Genomic DNA, 22,507 nt, shown 5'->3' on the forward strand with positions numbered 1-22,507 from the left:
TAATCTTCTCAAAGACATGCTTTGTTTTGTGTTTACTCATTTGCATTTTGTTTTTATTTTTTTGTTTTTTGGGTTTTTTTTTTTTTTTTTTTTGGAGATAGGATTTCACACGTAGCTCTGGTTATCCTAGAATCCACTATGTAGACCAAGCTGACCTTGAATTCGCAGAGATTTGCCTGCCTCTGCCTCCTGAATGCTGGCTTGTACTTACTCATTTGAAACCTGGTCTAGCCCTTTCTAGTTGGATGCATGGATTCTCTGTGGTTCTCACTTTCTGTCCAACTGTTGCTAGTTCTTCAGCACAGATCCTAAATTGGGAGACCAGATAGACATGGACAGTTCACAGTTAACTCTTGGGCTTGAAACTGATATTCATCAGCGTTGGTACTATGGATGTTGTACTAAAGTGAGACCCCATACACAGACTGTCTGCTTCTCACTATGAAAAGAATGCCTGGCTAAGTAAAACTTAATATTGGTCTTTTAAAATAGAAATCATATATAAATAGCAAGCTCCAACAGAGACTCAAATTTCCAGCTCTGTCTACTCATTTCCTCTCATTATTGGTTTTATATACTTCAACAATTCATGCAAAAATATTCACACAAAAAATACTTCTATTAGTATTAGTTCAATATAGTTTTTAAGGTTTTCATAAAGCATATATTGTACATTGAGTATTATTTGCCCCCACACCCTCCTACCCTCTTTCTTACCCCTCTCTCTTCCAATTGTCCCTTTTATTCCCCTAGACAGTTTTATTTCCACTTCTGTGTCATGTGTGTGAGTGTGTGTGTGTGTATATATATATGATTTCATGTATCTATTTTAAAATTAGGAACTACTAATGAAAGCTAAAACTACAAAATCTATTTTCTGTATACATTTCTGTTGTTGGATACCTTCTTTGATTCCATAATAGATATTGTGAATAATAGTGCTACTATAAATATTGACATGGAAATATCTCTGTAATATATCAACTTGGAGTCCTTCAAGGAACTACCTAGGAATGTTGTAGCTGAGTCATATCTACTTTTGGTTTCCTGAGAAACCTCCATGTTGACTTCTGTAGTGACTGGACTAATTTGCATTTCTACCAACAGTGTATAATGGTTCCCTTTTGTCCATTTCTTGCCAGTAAGCATTTTGCTTTTGTTTGTTTTCTTAAGAGTTGCCATGCTGACTAGGGTAAGAAGGAATGCCAATATGGTTATAATTTTTATTTCTCTGGCAGTTGGTGATATTTAACATTTTTATATGTTTGTTGTCCATTTGCATTTCATCTTTTGAGCATTGTCCATTTCATTGACTGGGTTGTTTCTCTGCTTAATTTACTGAGTTCTTTATATATTATAGATATTAATCCACGCTCAAATGTATAGCTAACAAAGACTCTTATTCTGTAGGCTATTTCATCACTTATCTAACATGAGGTCCCATTTGTCAATTATTCGCCTTATTTCCCCAAGCAACTTGAGTACTGTTGAAAGTTTTTACCTTTGTCTAGATCTAAAAGGATCTCCCTTACATTTTTCTCTAATGGTTTTTGAGTTTCAGGTCTTCTGTTAAAGTCTTTGGTTCTTTTGGAGTTAATTTTTTGTACAGGTGAGAGATATGGTTCTAGTTCCATTTTTCTACCTATGGATGTCCACAACACTATATTCTTAATCTTCAATAAATATACTATATGTCAATTCTGATGGAAATCATAATCATTATAGGAAAATATGTCATCGTTTTGATTTAAAAACTCATCTGTTTTAACTCATTGTAGGTGTGTCCATGTTCATTTCACATGTACGGTCACTTCTCTTCATGATTATGCTGGGAATGAAAAGAAAAATACATACTTAAGAAATACATAGTTTTCATTATTCAAAGTTTGTCGCACATTCATGTTTTAAATGGCCTATACATTCAGCCCTGTGTTCTGAATGCATTCACTCTATAATTTCAGCAAAAATTTCAAAGCAGCTTCAAATATACTCAAAATCAAAGCTGAATGAGCTAGACTTATTAAAATTTGACATTTTGCTGTTCAAAAGACATTATCAGGTTGGTACCGTAGCTGGTGCCTTTAATCCCAGTACCCAGGAAACAGAAGCAAGCAGATGTTTGTGAGTTCAAGGACAGCCTGGTTACATAGTTTTCCTGGCCATCCAGAGTGACAGGGTAAGATGACAAGTGTGGAAAGTCCGTGTGTCATAGGGCCCAGCCACTCTTCCTCTCCCAGAAGCCATCAATTAAAACAATCAGACACTGTTGACTATTAGAATGCCCAAAATCTAGAACACTGAGAACACCAAAAGCTGGCAAGGGCTGTCGGGGACAGAAACGTTCCTTTGTCTTTGGGGGAGTACAAATAGTTTGGCAGTTACCTAACAGAATACATATACACTTACCGTTCCTCAGATGCCTTTCATTTGCCTTAAGGAGTTGGTAATGTATTTCTCCTAATAAAACTAGTACATTATTGTTTATAGCAGCTTTTTCAGCCTCCAGGCTGACGATACCGACCTTGAACAAGCTTATATATGTGGAGATGAGGGGCACGTTTGAAGTTTCTAGACCTTCCTCTCGATTTTGTTTTGCACCTAAGCCTGTTCTAGAAAAAGCAAAGAATTTAATGTAAGCAGTGCTGTATCACATTTAACATGATTACGTATATCAAAAAAAAAAAACCCACTTGATCTTCATGTCCTTTTTTGTTTTCAAGTGACCATCAAGTCCAGTTTGTGTTGCCTGTGTATATCTATGCATAAAGGGTCATCCAATGGAGAATAGGTCACACCTTAAAGAAAGCTGTCCTCTCTTCCCCGCAATCCACTTCCCAGAGCTCCTCGGTTAGGGATACAGATGTGTGAGCCTGCTGCTTCCCTGCTAGAAAGTTCGGCAGGTTCTGCTCAAGCTACCACGGCTGAGTTTTAAAATTCTTCTAAACTATGCTTTGACTTTTAAAAGTTGCCCCAAATATTCAAGCTTACCGCTGGAACTCGACAAGTGTTTGAATCCTTGGACTTACTGACCTAAATAAAACACATATAAGTGCCAGAGGAAGAGAGAAACTGGGGCAGCCAGAACCCAATCCTCTTGTTCTAACAGAGAAAAGATGTTTTTCTCTGTTCACCTGACATGTCTCTCTTAGACCATTCAAGCATGTCTGTAATGAGAAACTTTGAATCCATAGGAAGTTTTAAAATAAATTTCTATTCCCATTTACCAACAATCGAATTTTGTTTCGCAGGTATGTTCTTTGGAAAGTATTACTAATGGGGGGAACCACCTATTGACGTGTATGTATAGTATTTCTCAATACACATAATTCAGTAAATATTTGATTCACTTAATTACATTCGCGTAAGGCTCCTGGGGGAAATGCAGATTCCTGGGCCTTTCCCTACCTCCTCTAAACAGGAATTTCACAATATCTCAAGTTTTTCTGGTGGTTCTCTAACCTATATATAGGGTGATATTAGTAGTTATTTATGGTTTGCTCAAAATTCTAGCTAAGACACTGAAATGACCTTTAATTATAATACAGGGTTCATTTGCTCTTAGACGTATTTCCTCAGAGGCCCCTGAATGGGGTGGAGCTTGGCGGGGGCGGGGCTTCGTGGGCGGGGCTTTTGCAAGAGGAAGGACGTGGGGCGGGGCCTGGCCCTGCGGCTGGAAGGTGAAGCGTTCAAGGGCTCGGCGCGCAGACGCTGCCCTCTGAACTGGAACGGAAAGCAACTTCCGGCTGTAGTCATTCTGCCGGGCACCGGCGACCTGTGGCGTGAGAAGATCGCGGCGGAAATCTTCAACTGTGAGTAAAAACTGCTAGTTGGGGTGTCTGGGTCGGCGGCCGAGCCGGAGGACGCAGGACTGGGGTGTGTGAGCGGGAGGGGCACGCTGCAGCGAGGTGGCCTGGGAGAAGCGGAGCTGCGGCCGCAGCGAGTTTACGGTGGGGTCCGGAGCGAGGGAAAGCGCCGGTCCGTGCCCTCGGAGCTGACCTTGTGGGGCTTTTCCGGCCCGCGACCTCGGCTTCACGACGACAGTCCCCTTGCGCGGCTTCCAGGGATGGGAAATGAGCGCGACCCGGCCCGCGGGGTTGGGGTGCGGGGGACCCCGGAGTCCTCGACTTCTCTGCCGGAGAGAGGCTGACTTGCAGAAGCGGCCGCCCGGACTGCTGTGCTCTCGAACGCTCAGTAGGTTCTTTCTGTTTATCCCGGGAGTTGCACAATTCCCTCCTCGGCTTTCCTGTGGCGTGTCACCAGAGTCTTGTCAATGAGAAGTTGAGTAACTTCCCCCACGGGTCCCGGAGAGAATGGCTGGCTCGAGGTACAAAGAGCAGAGGTAGCCACCTGTGTACACCAGTCGTCCACACAGTCCTCACCGCGGTGTAAAGGGACTGGCTACCACCAAAAAAGTGATGACTGTCAAGAAATCCGAACAAGGGGGAAGATGCTGTACCCAGAGGACTGAGGCTCTCTCACTGTTAGGCAGGCTGCACTGAGCAACCCCCCAGGGTCTCTTTTCTCTCACAGATGCTTTTGAGACGTGCTCGTAAAAGAAGAAATGATAGTGTATAGAGTGTAGGAAGTGAAGTGGTGGGGAGTTGAAGGAAAATTAATGCCCCGAAGGTTGCAGCTTGGAGCAGAAAAACAAGCACCACTTTCTTGCGAAAAAAGAATTTTGTCACCTTTGAGAGGGACCTTGAACCCCCTCGTAATACAGTGGAATGTGAAACCACACTAAATCATTTCCAATCATGTAAGACAAAGCTTTCTATATCTCTTAAAGATGCATAATCATGTTATTTTATCCCCCCATGAAGACGAGATCACGCATACTGTTCTGTGACCTGCTGTTTTAGACTTTAGAACAAAAGTATACTTAGTAAAGTATATAGGTGATTGTTGTCACGATGACATTCCTCAAGATGAACCGTTGTTTATTTCCTTCATTTTTCCCCAAAGTTTTTTTTCTTTTTTTTGGTCTTTAAAAAGAAAGATACAGTTGTTGCCTAACACGGTTGCTTTTAGTCCTAGCATTCAGGAAGATACAGATGTAGTAACCCTTCATGATCTATGCCAGATATTTTCGAGAACTGTTAGTCACTTGACTTTTAAGTGCCTGATTTTGTAAAATCCAAGGTTATGGTCTTCTCACAAATTATTGGAATTGTTTCCTATGTTATCTCTTTTTAAGAATTTACTCATTTTAAACATCTGAAATTATTTTTGTATGCTGTAGATAATTTTTCTCATGAGTGGCATCTTAGTTTTTGCCAACATGATCAAAACCTAGACATACCTGGAAAGAGAAATTCTCACTTGAGATACCACCTCCCTCAAAATGGCCCGTGGACATGTCTGCCTGGCATTTTCTCGGTGGCTGGTTGATGTGGAAGGGTCCAGCCCACTCTGAACACTGTCATCTCTGAGCAAGCGGGTCAGAACTTGATAAAAAAGCACACTGAGTAGCAAACCAGGGGAAACAAGGTAGGAAGCAGGGCCCCTCCAAAATCTTTGCCCTCAGCTGCCTGCTTGAGGCCCTGCTCCCCCAAGTGATGGATTATAGTGGTATGATGAAGTAAACCCCTTCGTCCTCAAGTTGGTTTTGGTCATATTGTTTATCATAGCAGCAGAAACCAAATTACAACAAGTGGGTAGCTATTCCCCCCCCCCCCCAAATAATTTCTTCCAGTCAGTTTTTAAGTGGATGAGATGGCTTAGCAAGTAAAGGTGCCTGCCACAAGCCTGCCATCTGAGTTCTGTCCTCGAGAGAACCAGCTTCCCAAAGCTGTCCTTTGACGTGAGCGCGCACGCGCACACGCACACACACACACACACACACACACACACACACGGCGGGGGGGGGGTGTCAAAATTTAATCAGTTGTTTTCTAAGTGACTGAAAAATTATTTTATTTTTTGAGGTGGGGGACTGGGATACATGAGACGTTGTCTGAAAAGAGAAAAGGAAAGCCAGGCTTGGTGGCACATGCCTTTCTTCAGTCGCAGTACTGGGAGACAGAAGCAGGGTCTCGGTTGAGTTCAAGGCCAGTCTGGTCTACATAGCAAGTTCTATATATAAGTGAGACCCTGTTCTAAAAAAGGGGAAAGTTGACAATGGTCAGTGGGCAATTTTATATTATTTATATTCTACCATAGGTTTTAGGAGTTTTGTTCTGTTTTATTTTTTAATCTTTTTAAAGATAAGGGATTGAAAAATGTGACATATATACTACAAAGGTCTGAAAGGCATATTTTTCAGTTGCTTAGAACAAGGTACTCTTGCCTTTTTTAACACCCCTTAGTTTATTGGAACATCTGTCATATACTGCACCTAGTTCAAAGGACTACATTAGCCATCTACCCTAAAGGTAGTCCTGTGCTATCCTGTGTCATTCTTTTCTGAATATAGTTCATAATCTTGATTTTGAAAGACATTTTCTTACCTCTTTTCCTTGACTTGCTGAAGTTCACCACGGCAAGCAGGGGAGCAATGGCAGTGTGAGCTCTAAAGGAGATGTGGAGGAAATGCGAATAAAGAGCTCACCCTAGTCTGGTGAGCTCTTCAGGAGGAATTAGGCTGTGTGGCCTTGGAGGAGGAGGTGTGTCAGTGGGAGTGGGCTTTGAGGCTTCAAAAGGCTCAGAATTTCCCTCTCTGCCTTGGTGCCTGAGAATCAGGATTTAAAGCTCCCAGTTGCTGCTTCCAAAAGACAGGATAGCCATGGACTGACCCTCTGAACCTGTAAGCAAGCCCCAATTAAATGGTTTTTTTCTTTTCAAATAAGCTGCCTTGATCATGACATCTCCTCACAGCAGTAGAACAGTAACTAAGACAGAAGATAACAGCACAAACTTCACTTGACATAACACAAATGAGTTAAAATCACCCACTAATATTTATGCCTTTAAAATGTTAGAAAGGAAAGATAAACAGCTATAATCAGGAGAAAAGTAGTTTTGTATCAGCAGATGATTTTCATTTGTAGTTTACCTTTGTATATGAATATGATTTTTTAAAAATACTCATTGTATAGTAAACCCTCATGTCAGTTTTTTTAAGATTTCATTTTTATTTGTGTTCTGCATTTCTGTGTGTGTGTGCGTGTGCATGTGTGTGCATGTGTATGTTTGTGGGGGGGGCAGGGGAGGTGGGCATGAACGAATGTGTGTATGCCATGGTACACGAGCGGAAGTCAGAAGGACTCCCTTCAGGATTCTGTTTTAACCTTCTGCCTTGTTAGGGTAGGGTCTCTTGTTCCTGCTGAGCTGTATATACTCCGGGCTAGCTGGCCCAGCTTTGGGTCATTTCTACTGTCTGCCTCCCATTTCACCATAGGAATGCTAGGATATAAGTACATTCCACATTACTTGGCTATTTATGTGGGTTACACAGTGAGCCATCTCACCAGCCCTATATTATTTTTGCCATAGAAAACTTAGTGATAAATTAAAATAGCCAAATAACCTTTCACATAATGCCTGCATTCTCACCAAAGTAGTATTCATGTGTGTTCTGACATGTCCTCCATAGTTTACAGGTGTGTATTGCTAAGTTCCATTACCTGTCTAAGATGATTCTTGACAGTAACCAAAAATGTCTGAAATAGGCATTCATAAAAGTTAATAATTCTAGGGCCAACTCCATGGCTCAGGGAGTAAAGGACTTGTTACGAAGTCTGATAGCCTGAGTTTGATCCTGGGGACCCATATGGCAGAAAGAGAGAACCAGCTTCCTCAAATTGTTCTTTGGATTCCACACGTGTGCCAGGACATCCTCTCTCCTCCCCCATTCACAATCCATACATAAATAACTATAGGGGTTGTTGTTGTTGTTAATTATTCTGAGGCTAGCTAAATGGCTTAGCAAGTAAAAGTACTTGCATTGCAAGCCTCGCAACCTCAGTTTGAACCCTGGGAACCACGTAAAATAAGTTGGAAGGACAGACTGATGTCACAGAGTACTTTTCCACGTTGTATACTTACATGTAACTCTAAGAATACTTTAAGTGAATAATTCTATAAAAGATAAGTTAACATTTATGTATTAACAATAAACTTGGTTAAAAAGTGGGCTTTTCAAAAAAACCCAGGATAGCCAAAACAATCCTGTACAATAAAAGAACTTCTGGAGGCATCACAATCCCTGACTTCAAACTCTACTACAGAGCAACAGTAATGAAAACGGCCTGGTATTGGCATAAGAACAGACAGGAGGACCAATGGAACTGAGTAGAAGACCCATCAATCCACACATCTTTGACACCTGATTTTTGACAAAGAAGCGAAAAATATCAAATGGAAAAAAGAAAGCATATTTAACAAGTGGTGCTGGCATAACTGGATATCAACATATAGAAGAATGAAAATAGACTTATATCTATCACCATGCACAACACTCAAGTCCAGATGGATCAAAGACATCAACAAGAAGCCAGCCACACTGAACCTTATAGAAGAGAAAGTGGGAAATACACTTGAACACATTGGCACTGGAGAGTACTTCCTAAATATAACCCCAGCAGCACAGACACTGAGAGAAACAATTAATAAATGGGACCTCCTAAAACTGAAAAGCTTCTGTAAAGCAAAGGACACTGTCAACAACACAAAACGACAGCCTACAGAATGGGAAAAGATCTTCACTAGCCCTACATCAGACAGAGGTCTGATCTCCAAAATATACAAAGAACTCAGGAAATTGGTCACCAAAAGAACACATAATTCAATAAAAAAAAAAAAATAGAGTACAGACCTAAACTCTCAACAGAGGAATTTAAAATGGCTGAAAGACACTTAAGGAAATGTTCAACATCCTTAGTCATCAGAGAAACGCAAATCAAAACAACTCTGAGATTCCATCTTACACCTGTAAGAATGGCCAAGATCAAAAACACTGATGAAAATTTATCCTGGAGAGGTTGTGGGGAAAAGGGAACACCTTTGCATTGCTGATGGGAATGCAAGCTGGTACAACCCCTTTGGATGTCAGTGTGGCAATTTCTCAGAAAATTAGAAAACAACCTTTCTCAAGACCCAGTAATACCACTTTTGGGTATATGTATCCAAAGGATGCTCAATCGTGCCACAAGGACATGTGCTCAACTATGTTCATAGCAGCTTTGTTTGTCATAGTCAAAAACTGGAAACAACCTAAATGCCTCTCAACTGAAGAATGGATAAGGAAAATGTGGTACATTTACACAATGGAGTACGACACAGCAGAAAAAAATAATGACATCTTGAATTTTGCAGGAAAATGGATGGAGCTAGAAAACATTATTTTGATTGAGGTAACCCAGACACAGAAAGACAATTATCACATGTACTCACTCATAGATGGTTTTTTAAACATAAAGCAAAGAAAACCAGCCTACAAACCACAATCCCAGAGAACTTAGACAACAATGAGGACACTAAGAGAGACTTACATAGATCTAGTCTACATGGGAAATAGAAAGTAGAAAAAAAAACAAGATCTCCTGAGTAAATTGGGAGCATGGGGACCTTGGGGGAGGGTTGAAGTGGGAGGGGAGAGGCAGGGAGGGAAGCAGAGAAAAATGTAGAGCTCAATAAAAATAAAAAAGTAAAAAGTGGGCTTTTGTTACCGTAGTTTAGAAAATGCCATTGCCATGACCTGTGCAAACCTGTGGTGCATTTTTAACTTAGTGATTAATGCAGGAATGCACAGCCCATTGTAGATGGTGCTACCTCTGTGTTGGTGCTAAATGAAAGCAGGCTGAGGAAGGCATGAGGAACAAGCCAGTAAGCAGCACTCTTCCATGGCCTCTGTATCAGCTCCTGACTTCAGGTTCCTGTCCTGACCTTTGATAATAGACTATGATATGGAATCAATCCCTTTTCTCCCCAAGTTGTTTCTGGCCCATAGTGTTTTATCACAGCAGTATAAATCTTAGCTAGGACAGCTTTTGTATGGCTGACTGATAATCAGTCCTTAAAGTTCTGCTCCATACATATGCAACACACCACCTTTACCCTGAACTGTTCCACGTCATAGTAAACAGTTTAAATTTTCTCACCTATTTCCTTTGAAACTGCCTGTGAGATCTAGCTACAGCATAGTGACAGCTTGTTATTACCATTAAAATAAGTTTCCCAGCAAATGGGGAAGCTAAAGACAATATAGTGAAGCTGATAGTTTCCTTCAGGATATAGAGCTTGCCTGTGCAGAAGCAACACCTTTTCTTTCATAGCAGAAGTGAAGAAGAGGGTAAAAAGCAATGTGTTTTGCTCAATAACATTCTTCTACCTACTTCATTTTTTGTTTTGTGTACAGTGTTGTTGTTTGATCAAGATTAGTAAATCAATTCTTTGTTTTTGTTATGATTGATGCCCTTTTATTTATTTGGGATTATTCCAGGAGTTTTTGTTTTAAGTTCTAACCTTGATCTCACACTGTATGCTAGGCAGGTTTTGAACTTAAGATTCTTCTACCTCAACTTTCCTGCTAGCGGGGATTACAAATCTGTACCACAAGGCTCAGAATAACAGTAGTTTTAAAAGAACTTTTTGGATTTTTGTTTCTTATTTTTGAGGGAAAGAAATTGGGGGAATAAATAATGCTGTTTTTCTCACAGAAAAATGTCCTGGACAGCAACTTGACTTTTCTTTCAAAGATAAAGTCTCCATAATGATAATATGTGATGAGTGTGAATAGTTTTAAATATCAATACTCTATAATAACTTTGACTTACCTTAAACCAATATTTTTCCTTCACATACACACAAAAAAGTGTTTTCAGTGAAAATGAAGTCTAGCTTTTAAGTCATTGATGTAGGGAATTGCTTGAGCTTGCTTAGGCTAAGAAAACTAATGAGAGATGCATTTACTGGTTACTTAGCAAGTTAGAAGTATGCATCCTGGAAATATTGCAGTAGAATGGAGTGTGGGAAATCATTTATTGAGCAATGGACCACATACAGTTAGGTAATTTTGATGTGGACTTCTTGCTATAAAGATGGAAATCAAAGACTTCATCTTTTCAGTGTGAAGAACCTATTACTTTAAATTGCTTGAAGAAAAGTTATTTGAGGCTGTTAGCAAATCAGCTATTACTATGGGATGGTTAAATAGTTTAGTTTTCTTGAGGGGGGCATGGGATTTTGAGACAGGGTTTTTTTTGTGTAGCCTTGGCTGTCCTGGAACTCACTCTGTAGACCAGGCTGGTCTCAGACTGAGAGATCTACTTGCATCTGCCTCCCAAGTGCTGGGATTAAAGTCATATGCCATCACTCTAGGCTCGCTGCACATGTGTTATGGTTGTGTAGTTGGTCTTCTTGGGGGACTCCTAACAGTGGGAGCAGGGGCTGTCTCGGATTCTGTTTCCTGCTTTTGGGACCCTTTCCTCCTATTGGGTTGCCTTGTCTAGCCTTAATAGAAGAGGAGGTGTGTAATCTTACTGCAACTTGATATACCTTGGCTAGCTAATACACATGGGAGGCCTGTCCTGTTTTGAAGAGAAAGGAGGAGGAGTGGATAGGGGAGGGGGCAGGGTGGGGGATGAAATTGAGGAAAGGAGGGAGGGGAAACTGTGATCAAGTTGGAAAATAGTTAATTAATTAAAAATAAAAGGAGCCGGGTGGTGGTGGCGCACGCCTTTAATCCCAGCACTTGGGAGGCAGAGGCAGGTGGATCTCTGTGAGTTCAAGACCAGCCTGGTCTACAGAGTTAGTTCCAGGACAGGCTCCAAAACCACAGAGAAACCCTGTCTCGAAAAACAAACAAACAAAAAAAAAAAAAAGAAAAAAGATATTTCCAATAAAATTCTCACAAATCGTAGGTTATAATTTGAGCTGCATTTCCCACACAGTTGTGCGTGCCCTCTGCACATGGCCTGCTGCGTATGAACATTCTCTGTCGTTTTCTCATCTGTAAATGTCTGGTTTATTCAGCTTATGAGAACAGACTAGTATGAGCCATATAAAATTTTCGTGTCCTCACTTCTGTCTAGACTCTATCATGGCCCCTACTGAGACCCCTTAAAGTATGAGACCCCTTGTGAAGTGTGTCATGGTGGCACATTCCCTGTAATTCTAGCACTTTGCAGACTAAAACAGGAGAATGACAAATTCAAAACCAGCTTAGACCACATGGGAAGTGTTGCTCAGGGGTCTTTGGTTCAGCTTATCAGTTGTCCCATTTTGTTTATCCTGATAATTTTTAGTTAATCAGACTATAGAAAAATGCAGAACAAAAATTTCTGATGTTGTTGGAACTATAATAAAATTTCTTTTGTATTAGCTGCCTAATTGGAATATAGAGGTTGTTTAGTGTGCATGCTATGAGTATATCCAGAACAAAGTTCACGACATGAAAAGTCAGACTAGAAATGCAAATTGTCATTGGAGAAATTGGCTGATTGCCTCTTACATAGTTCTGGAAGTGGTAAATGATCATTAATATTAGGAATGACAGTTCTATACCATTTCCTTTTTGTTGCTGTTGTTGTTTTGTTTGTTCATTTGTATGACTTTTCAAAACAGGGTTTCTCCGTGTAGCTCTAGGTGTCCTGGAACAAGCTCTGGCTACCATTTTCTTTTGAGGAAGGAAAACTTGAGTGTTCTGCAAGATCTGCCTAACCCATCCACAACTAAGAAAAAGGATGTCTCACTTATGTGTATGTACTGATATTGACAGATTTTTCTGGGTTTTGCTCCTAAGGCTAAAATTTAGAGGGACTATAGTTGAGATGCAGAAAGGATAAAAATGTTTCTTTCATGCACTCACCTTTTACTGCTCAGGTGGCAATGTTTCTGACATAGAATGTGAATTCTTAGTATTCACACCCAGAAGAGATTGGGGAAGACAGGTGCCCTTCTCTTCTAGGGCAAAGTAGAAGAGGTTGATGTTTTTAAGGTGGTTTCCTTTCCCCATCCTGAAACTGCATTAGGTTTGAATTGGCCTCTCACCACAAGTGTGAGCACTGATAGAACATTTACCCAGAAGTTTAGTGGTCTCAGCAGCTGGGGAAACCCAGCTGGGGCCTTCCCTACCTCTGACTCTCCCACACTTGTCTCTCACCCCACAAAAGAACAAGGTAGATTTTAAAGAATTATGTATCACTTTAGGGTGGATGTGCTAGAATTTTTACCTTTAAGGCCATGATTTGTCAGCGGGTCTGGTTGGACTGGGATATTGGAGGTAGAGAATTGTTGAGCACTTGGACCCCAAGTCTTAGCTGGCTCCTAAAGCACCACTTCTTACTCTTGTTCTTACTTACTTTATCCAGAACTGGCTGGCTCATTTAGCAGCATAATCCTGGCTCCACAGGAAATAAGAAAAGTTCATTTTCAAAGGCTGGGAGGCTGGGAAGCTAAGGAAAGGTGGTGACAAATCTCAGGGCCTAAGGTCAACCTGAGCTATGTAACAAGACCCTGTCTTCTAGAAATCAAAATAAAACAGGGGAGGGAAAAAAGCAGGGGTGGGGGCAGGGTAGGCCAGGCATTGTGGCATATGCCTTTACTCTCAGCACTCAGGAGGCAAAGGCAAACAGATCTCTAAATTTGACACCAGCCTGTCTACATAGTAAATTCTTGGACCAGCAAGAGCTGCATAGGGAGACCCAGTCTCCAAACAAACAAACAAACAAACAAACAAACGAAAAACCAGAGACAAGAAGAAGAGTAGTGGGGAACAATAGAGTAACAGTTCAGAAGCTCAGTCATCCATATATTAGAAGTCTCAGAAAAGAATACAAAAATAAGAAAATTGAAAACAAATTCAAAAAAATTCAAGAACTGGAGGATTGATTTTTAGATGTAGTGAATTTACCAAGTCTTAATTTGTGATGGATATAAGTTTCAGAAAACTGAGAACAAAAAACAACAACAACAACAGAAAACAATTGAGGATTTTGATACAGTTTCATTTCAGGAAATGAAAGCATCCATAGAATTTTATATAGTTAAGCAGTAAGTAGTATTATAATAAGACAATAAGTGCTGAATGCTAATCTAAAATAGGAAAAATGGGGAGAGTAAGTAGGGAGTTTTTAAGATAATATTCTTATTTGAATACTGGGAGGACAAAATGAAATATCATTGTGATATTACTGCATATTATTTAGAAATACAGAGATAGAAACTGATAATCAGACAGAAAGAGTTGTTGCCAAGATGAAGTAGGGAATGCAGAAGAGAAGCAAGGGACTGTTGTCTGTTTTAAACCTTGTAGAGCTGTTTGTCTCAGTAGAATGTAAATATGTATTGCTTTTGATAAAATAAAGACTAAATTAGGCCGGGTGGTGGTGGCACACACCTTTAATCCCAGCACTCAGGAGGCAGAGACAGGTGGATCTCTGTGATTTTGAGGCCAGCCTGGTTGGTCTACAGAATGAGTTCTAGGACAGTCAGGGCTATACAGAGAAACCCTGTCATGAAAAACCTTAAAAAAAATCTTAACATGAAAACTTTGAAAAATGTTTTTCAGTAATCTTTTAAAAGATCCTCCAAACATAGGAGAACAATATAAGACATGCCATAGGCTGTACAAAGATTGATAAAGGAGAACTCCGTTTCTAAACTAGTACTGAAAACTCAGGATTAGCCTCTTTCCAGCATCCTGCACCACTTGCTGCATGAGAACAAAAGGGCGGGAGAGTTGCAGTGAGAGGGCTCTTCTATAGAAGGAGAGTGCGATTTCAGGAAGTGGAGCTTTTCTCAAAAAGGCCTATTTTCTCTTTAAATCACAAGTTTAAAACTGCTGAGCAGCATTTAGCCTTGAGAATAGTACACGGATAAATAGGAGAAGGCAAAGGCCTCGTAATTATAAAGCCATAACCTCCGTGCTCTTAACCACTGGCATAGTATCTTCATACCTCACTGTTTAATTTCCCCGAGGACGCCAAGAGGTGTTGGGCAAATGGTTGCAAGTCATAACTTGTTTTATTAGAAGCAGTTGTGAGAACGCCAATGAGAAAGAAAATAAGGCTTCAGAGCTCTTCAGGTCTCTAGTCATTCCCAAGACGTTTAGGGTGTGACGTTAAATGTATATGTACATTTAAATCTAGAGCCAATATTTTTGTGCTGTTTAACATACTCTCATTACAACTGCTGAATAGCTCTGATAAGCCCCATCTACCCCAAACCGTTGGGAAGCCTAACAGTTTTTAGATCTCTATCTATGCCACAGTTTTTCACTCTTTTTTTAGGGCCACAACAGTTTTTCTTAACTATGAAGATCAAATATAAATCAATTTTAACTTTTTTTTTGTGCCATTCTACTGGGGAAATCGAGAGTTAATTATCTTCCATATCGATTGCATTTATATTTGAAAAAGGTTAAATGATATAAAACTGATTTCAGACGAGACTAGTTTACAATTTGCATAAAATATACCGTCTCTAAGAGAGTTTGTATGTTAGATATCTCTGTATGGCCCTTTCCGTGGACCTCGTTCGTCTGCTCCTCAAAACGAGTGCTGAGATTAAACGTGTGCCACCATCCTGACATATTAAGATCTTACAATAGAGACAGACTACTACTTCTGAAAATACCCTGACTTGTTATAATTTATGGTCATAAATTCGATAGAATAGAAAAGGTATTTTTAAAAGACCTGTGTTCAAGGGCTAAAGGGATGGCTCAGAGGGTAAGAGTACTTGTTGAGCAAGCACAAGGACCTGCTAGGTCTCCAGCACCCATGTAAGAAGGCCTAGCCTGGCTGAGCATGCTTTCCTTTAGGAGCATTGGTAGTGATTGCTAGCTGACATAGTAAGAATTCAGTTCCGTGTCAAGGGAGTAAAGTAGAGAACGTCAAGCAGGATGTCCAACATTTACCTCTGTCTGTACATGGCCCCTGCACATGTCTGTACACACAGAAATAGTAAAACAAGTCATGTGGTCAAGCACTCTGCCAGAGATTTATTTTCCCTGTTTTTATCTGTGTGTAAAGGTTAACAGACCTGCATTACTTCCTATTTCATTAATCTAATCTCTTTTTAGAAAATTATAGAATTATGTTAGAATGCAAGTTTCATGAATTTCCTAGATTTCCTTCTAGCATCTTATAGGTTAGCAAGCCTGTCTTTTTTGGTTTATATGTGGGAGAGGAAAAAAACGTATAACTGTTAATGATACAAAGTGGTCTAATAATAAATTCTGCGTCTCTCTCTTTGCGATTTCTGTTTTTAACTTGAAGTTTTCCTACATCTTCTTGGTGAGAAGAGTGGATATGACTGTTCAGAGGTCTACCACAGTGTCAGAACATTCAAAACAGACACAAGGAATAAAAACAGTGGGGAAACATATTTAACCTTTAGTTCTAATAAGTTATCAATTGGCTCTTTCTTCCTTATTAGTTATCTTTTCTAGCATTCTTGTTCAAAATTTAGTTCACTGTATCCTCAACCTCCCCACCCAACCCTGTAAGCCTTGTCCCTTTCCCGTGTTTTTCACTACTGTCCTTTTACTATTCGGGAAAAGTACTAATGGGCCACCTGGAGCAGAACCATCTTAGGTACTGTGTTGAGCGGGATGCAGAGCCTAACACCATTCCGTGTCTGACTAGTATAGAATCATTAGTGCCTTCTTATCAAGTTGGCCATCAGAATCATGTTAATTTCAACTTTGAAGTGTCTCTTGAACCCACTCACCTTTTATTTTCTCTGGTTTTATTCACTTTCATCTAGAATATAACAGTAGTTTCTAAAGACTATTCCCACATCGTTTTCTTTGCTGGTCTGGACTCCATGCTAGCATCCAGTCTTACCTTCTCTCTCTTTTTCTTTTATTTAAAAAATACAATTAGAATTTTGTTTTGTTTTATTTTTATAGATGATAAATTTTCTTTATTCTGAAGACTCAGTACTTTACATAAGCTTTGGTGGTGACTCTAAATCAGTGCAATGGTATTTCCATGCTTTATGAAACCAGTTCTTTAGCCATCTTACAGTGAAATAGCAGAACTCACATAGTTAATGAAGCTTCATGTATGATCTAGGAAGCACATAGATGCTGCTGAAGATACTTCAGATATGTCCCTGGTGACTGTAGCCTCTGTTATATTTCGTATGAAAGCTATTTTTTGTGTTTTCAGTTTATTTGGTTGCTTGCTTGTTTTTTTGGACAGAGGGTATTACTATATAGCCCAGACTGGCTTCAAACGTGACAGTCCTCCTGCCTCAGCCTCTTAAGCTGGAATTATAGATGTACCACCATACCAAGTGCTTGGCAAGGAGCGGCTTAAGAAGGCAGTGGCTTATAGTTTAAGCTGTATGGGCAGGCAGAAGTGTGAGACACCTGGACACACTAATCCAGTGAGGAAGCAGAGAGAGAGGACAAAAAGTGGGACCAGACTATCAAACTCCAAGGCCCCCCCTCACCGAAGTGCTATCTTCTGAAGGTTCCACTTCCTTCCCAAAGAGCACCAGTTCTTAAGGGCCAAGCATTGTAATTGTTGTTTGAGCCACTTTCAAACAACAGCAATGGCCTCCTTCTTGGGTACGCCTTGGGTATAGTTGATGCACTGAATAGGCTGGACAGTCCCCTTTGTTTGAAATCAAGGACATGAGAAATCAAGTCTACCTTGTAAAAATATGTCTGTGCCCTGCTGAATAAACCCTTAGTTCAACAGGCGAAAGGCTGAGTTTTTAGTGACATTTTGTGCTCTTCCCTGAGCATGTCCGGAGTTTCTGCAGTAACTGCACTCTGCAGTCCCTGACGGCCGCTCTAATGTAAGCTTTATGAATAGTGTGCAGCACAGTCATACGCGATGATTGACTGTACCGTACCACGACTCTCCTCTCGCATACTCTCTGCACTGGACTTCCATAAATAGAATACCCCAGTCACCAAATACAGCCTCTTGTGCCATCGCTGTTTCTGAGTGAATGCTGTTTCTCTAATTCTGTACTTCTGAAGTCCCTCTCATCTTTTAGGACCCATTTTGTTGTATCCTGTATGAAGTTTTCACAATTTTTTTATTTAGTTTTTTTTTTTGCCTATTTGAATTTTGTTTAGTTCTTTAACAGCTCATTCTTCTTTTCTAACACAAAAATGCACAAAACTCCAACCAGACCCAACCATGAAGTCTTACAAATACTTAACTCTTTTGCTAGACAAATTCCTATCAAAGTATGATCATGCCTTTTATCTAACATTTAACTAGCTTCTTGGGTTGGTTATTTTCTTATTTTTCCACCTCACTAATTATAAGGTTTAAGGTTTAATGAGTAAAAAGGTAAACCCCATGACTATTTGTCTCCTGAGCAGAAGAAAAGCATCATATACTATGTGTTCAGCACTGAACCTGTCTCTAATATTATATATAGTTTATCTCTTTTCTTTAGAAATCCACAGAACAGTGACAGTGGTTACCCAAGACAAATGATTTCTTCTTCATAAAACTAAAATTAAAGTATGGGATGTCCAGACCTGACCTAGCAACTTCAGTGTCAAGGACCTGAGCTTCTTCGTTCTTGTTCTGCCTTTTCTGGGAGCCTTACCTCCACATCACTCCACCCAGCTAAAAGTCAAAATCAATGACAAAGACAGCTTTTTGATAGTTCTGTCAGTGTTCTGAACATAGCGTCCCTCATCAATACCTGCTAAAAAATTAGAACTTAGAACTTAAGAGAAGGAGGTGATTGGTCACTGTGTTTGGATTTGAGCATGTTTAATTCAATAAAAAGTATTTTCCTGGAGGGTGATAATTTTTTTCAAAAAGCACACCAAAATGTAATTGACATGTAATTGTTCCCAGAGACCTTCCTTTTCCTCTGTTCAGTGTCACTAATGTAAAACACATTTCCCTTCTTGGTTGAATAAAATGTAACATTTACTTATTTGTATCAACCAAAACTTAATTTCTCAGCATATATAGCTATATTTTAATTAAAAACATATTTTTAATATGAGGTAATTTTGGAAGGAAACTTGTTAAGACAGAAGCTATAAAAGAAAGTAAAGCAACCGGTTAAAAAGAAAGTAAAGCAACCGGTTATTTAGGACCAATTATTTACAAGGAGACAAAACAACAGGATCTCTAAGGGTAGGTCAGACACTCTGTCCGGCAAAGAAGCTCAATTATGACAGGAAGTAAACAATTCAGAATAGCTTCAGGAAGTTCCTGGAACTGACCAGATTCACTAGCCCTCTCTTTCTAAAAGTATGTAAATAGTAGACTGCTTAGAGTCACTTTAAGTCTAGCCAAGCTTTAAAGAAGATTCTGACCAGCCCAACAGCCTAGAAGAAGCAAGGACCAGCCAAGCAAGCTGAAAGAAAAAGGGCCCCAGCTGAACTGTATGGAAAGGGTCAGACCAACAGAGCCACCTGGAAGGGACACCTTCCAACCTGTTGAGCTGCCTATTAGCTGTGCAGTATGCTCCAGGTTTCCAGGTTTTGTGAACTATTACCCAAACTGGGATAGGCTTTGTTGTCCTTGAGTCATTTCTGTAAGAACCACAGCAAAACTCCTTGATTTACCAAGTTGAACTTTGGTGGTATCCATACTTTTGTCTGTCACAGGCTTCCTCTTTGGGGTGAGTGGATGTGTATATTGACTCTCCTCAGGAAAAGTCTGTCCACATAAAGATAACCAGTTAGGGAACTCGTCCTTGGTGAGGCCAATTCTCCCTCTTTCAGCAGTTAACTTATAATTCTTTGCCTAGGCTTGTGCACCTCACCCCTGGGAGATTTTCCCTTTCTACATTAGTATGTCTGTTGATGCTGCTGTTCAGATCTTAGTTTAGGCAGCATTTCTAGGAGGCACCATTCACAGCAGACGTCCTAGTCTCTGGCTCTTACAGTCTTTCTGCACCATCTTTCGAGGTGTTCTTTGAGCCTTAAGAGAGGATTTGTGCTGTTCATATATCCACACCAGATATCCCCAACCATCTGTTAATCTCTGTATTCTGTCCTTTTGTGGTTTTCTGTGTTGGTTCTCATTTGCTGAAGCTTCTCTGATGAGGGTGGGAACTGCTCTTCACTGTAAGTATGAGGATAATATTGAGAATGTAGTTAGGAATTAAGCTGCTCTAATAAAGTGGGGATGGTAGGCTCTCTAAGATCCGTGACCTCACTAACCTAGTGAAACTGGATGATTTCTAACACCAGGAATGCTTTCTCTTCTGCTGAATGGGGCTTAAGTCCAATTAGACAATTGTTGGTTAGCTCCAACATGAGTGCCATTATTGCCATGCTGGTGATTCTTGTGGTTCATAGATGTCATGACGATCTACATTTTTTTAAAATATTTATTTATTATGTATACAATATTCTGCCTGTGTGTATGTCTGCAGGCCAGAAGAGGGCACCAGACCTCATTACAGATGGTTGTGAGCCACCATGTGGTTGCCGGGAATTGAACTCAGGACCTTTGGAAGAGCAGGCAGTGCTCTTAACCACTGAGCCATCTCTCCAGCCCCGATCTACATTTTTTTAAAAGGACTATAGAAAGTGTTGTGAGGATGTAGAAAAATTGGAACCTTTGTGCATTGCTAGTGGAAATGTAAAATTGCACAACCATTATGGAAGCAATTTGACAAACCCAAAATAGTTAAGTATAGAATTATCATTTGACCTAGAAACTCCTCTTTACAGGATACTGGAGCATAATGACTGCTTATTAGTTAAGATACTGACTGCACTTCCAGAGGACCCAGGTTCTATTCCCAGCACCCACATGCTGACTCAACCATCTGTAATTCCAGTCCCAGGGGGTTTGATGCCCTCCTCTGACCTCTGGACACTGAGCATGTATGAGGTATACAGATATACATGCAGAAAAAAGCCACCTGTATACATAAAATAATAAATTATTAAAACTTTTAATCTATACACAAATGTTCATAGTTTTATTCATAGTAGCCTAAAAGTTGAAAAAAAACTGAATATCCAGCAATTGAGAAATGGGTAAAGAAAATATTATATATCCATTTAGTGAATATACAATATTTGGAATATATTTAACTATATAAGAATAAATTATTGTTATATTCTACAACATGGATGAACCTCGGGAATAATTTCTTATGTGAAAGAAGTTGCACGTTGAGGCCTTGTGTTGTATGATTATATTTGTTTATTTTTATGATTATTATGGGTTAAACTAGGGTGTTGAACATGTTAGAGATTAGTACTCTACCACTGACCTATCTCCCCAACTCTTACCATATCATCTATATAAAATGATACAAAGAGGCAAATCCATTCGAACAAGCCAATTATTTGCTAGGAGATGGGGAGGTGGGAAGTTGATGTTAACTTTTAATAGGTTCAGTGTTTTTGTCAGGTTAAAAATTGACAAAATTGTACCAGTTCTACCACATAGTAAATGCCCTAGTATATACTTGAAAATGTTAAATTTTGTTTTATGTGAATTATATTTAAATATAATGATTTAAGTACTTGATCCCCAGAAAGAGAACAGACTCATGCAAGTTGTCTCTAACCTATACATCTGTGCTGTGACACCTGGGTATGACTGTGCATAAAGTAAATATGTTTTAAAATTTCAAGATTATAAAGATTTTGGGGGCCCTCAAAAAAACTGGTTGTCCTTGAAAACCAATAGAGAATTGAATCTCTGCTGTGGCTTTTAGAAAATCCAAAAGGAAGGTTCGGGTTTTATTTTTTATAACTGCACAGGAAGAGTCATAATCATTAAGGAGCTCTGTGCTCAGTGCCAAGGGATGTATTAGAGGGATGTTAGGCAAGCTGAGATGATAAAACCAAATTACTGCCTCGGAGAAAATCACGTGTAGTTCAGAAGCAGCCGGGAAGTTAGGAGACTAATAGGTAGTGGGGCTGAGCCTGAAGAGATGTGAGCTTTCTTTTTTTAATGTACAATCCAACAGGAGCTCTCCCTAGATTTTGTTCTAAAATAAGAGCATTTTCACACATTTTAATTGCTCTGTGATAACAACAGTGTGAACTCCATCCACAAACATTTATTATCTATTTAGTTTTGCTCTAATTCAGTGTAGCAAGAATTCACCTTATAAGTAGAAGTAACGATCCATTTAGTAAAAAGAAGTCCCTTCCCACATTACTAATCATGTTGTACATTTCTGTGCTAAAGTATTAATAATGCTCTTTCTCCATTTTTGGACAATATTTACAGGGTCCTATTCCCAAAGCAGAATTTTTATGAACTTTCCATGACTTAGGAACTGGAATATTAATAAAAAATATTTTACTTAACAGTGTAGATTTCATATTTTATGTCATGATTTCAGGTAAAACTTTTATGTTTTTATAAACCTTGATATCACCTAGTGTTATGTTTATAGGACTCTTTAGGAAACACTTAAAAAGTGTGTGTAACTTTAATAACTATCTAAGTTGTTCTGATATTTTCCAGAGTTGGCATTCATCCCATCCTTTATAGTGATGATACAGGACAAAGAGGAATGGATAAAAACATTGGTGAGCAACTCAACAGAGCATATGAAGCCTTCCGACAAGCGTGCATGGACCGAGACTCGGCAGTAAGAGAGCTGCAGCAGAAGGTGTGTGCTTTGGATTTGAAAGCTGATTATTTTTCTTGGC

General features: G+C 39.6%; 1 protein-coding gene across 4 annotated transcripts in view; it reads left to right on the forward strand.

Moving 5' to 3' along the window:
- The window catches only part of Tank (TRAF family member associated NFKB activator), a 78,285-nt gene that overhangs the window by 9,248 nt on the left and 46,530 nt on the right, over positions 1-22,507 (forward strand). The window contains exons 1-3 of one of the 4 annotated variants that reach the window (XM_026778764.1): positions 3,704-3,809; positions 12,517-12,635; positions 22,320-22,467. In XM_026778764.1, coding sequence (XP_026634565.1) covers positions 22,369-22,467 — 99 coding nt within the window. In that variant the 5' untranslated portion in view covers positions 3,704-3,809; positions 12,517-12,635; positions 22,320-22,368. Of the gene's footprint in view, positions 1-3,641; positions 3,810-12,516; positions 12,636-20,703; positions 20,721-22,319; positions 22,468-22,507 lie in introns of those variants that run through there. The other 3 variants (XM_013346077.2, XM_026778763.1, XM_013346078.2) reach the window with 3 other exon arrangements.

Source organism: Microtus ochrogaster, chromosome 4 (assembly GCF_000317375.1).
Source record: "Microtus ochrogaster isolate Prairie Vole_2 chromosome 4, MicOch1.0, whole genome shotgun sequence".
Taxonomy (NCBI): domain Eukaryota; kingdom Metazoa; phylum Chordata; class Mammalia; order Rodentia; family Cricetidae; genus Microtus; species Microtus ochrogaster.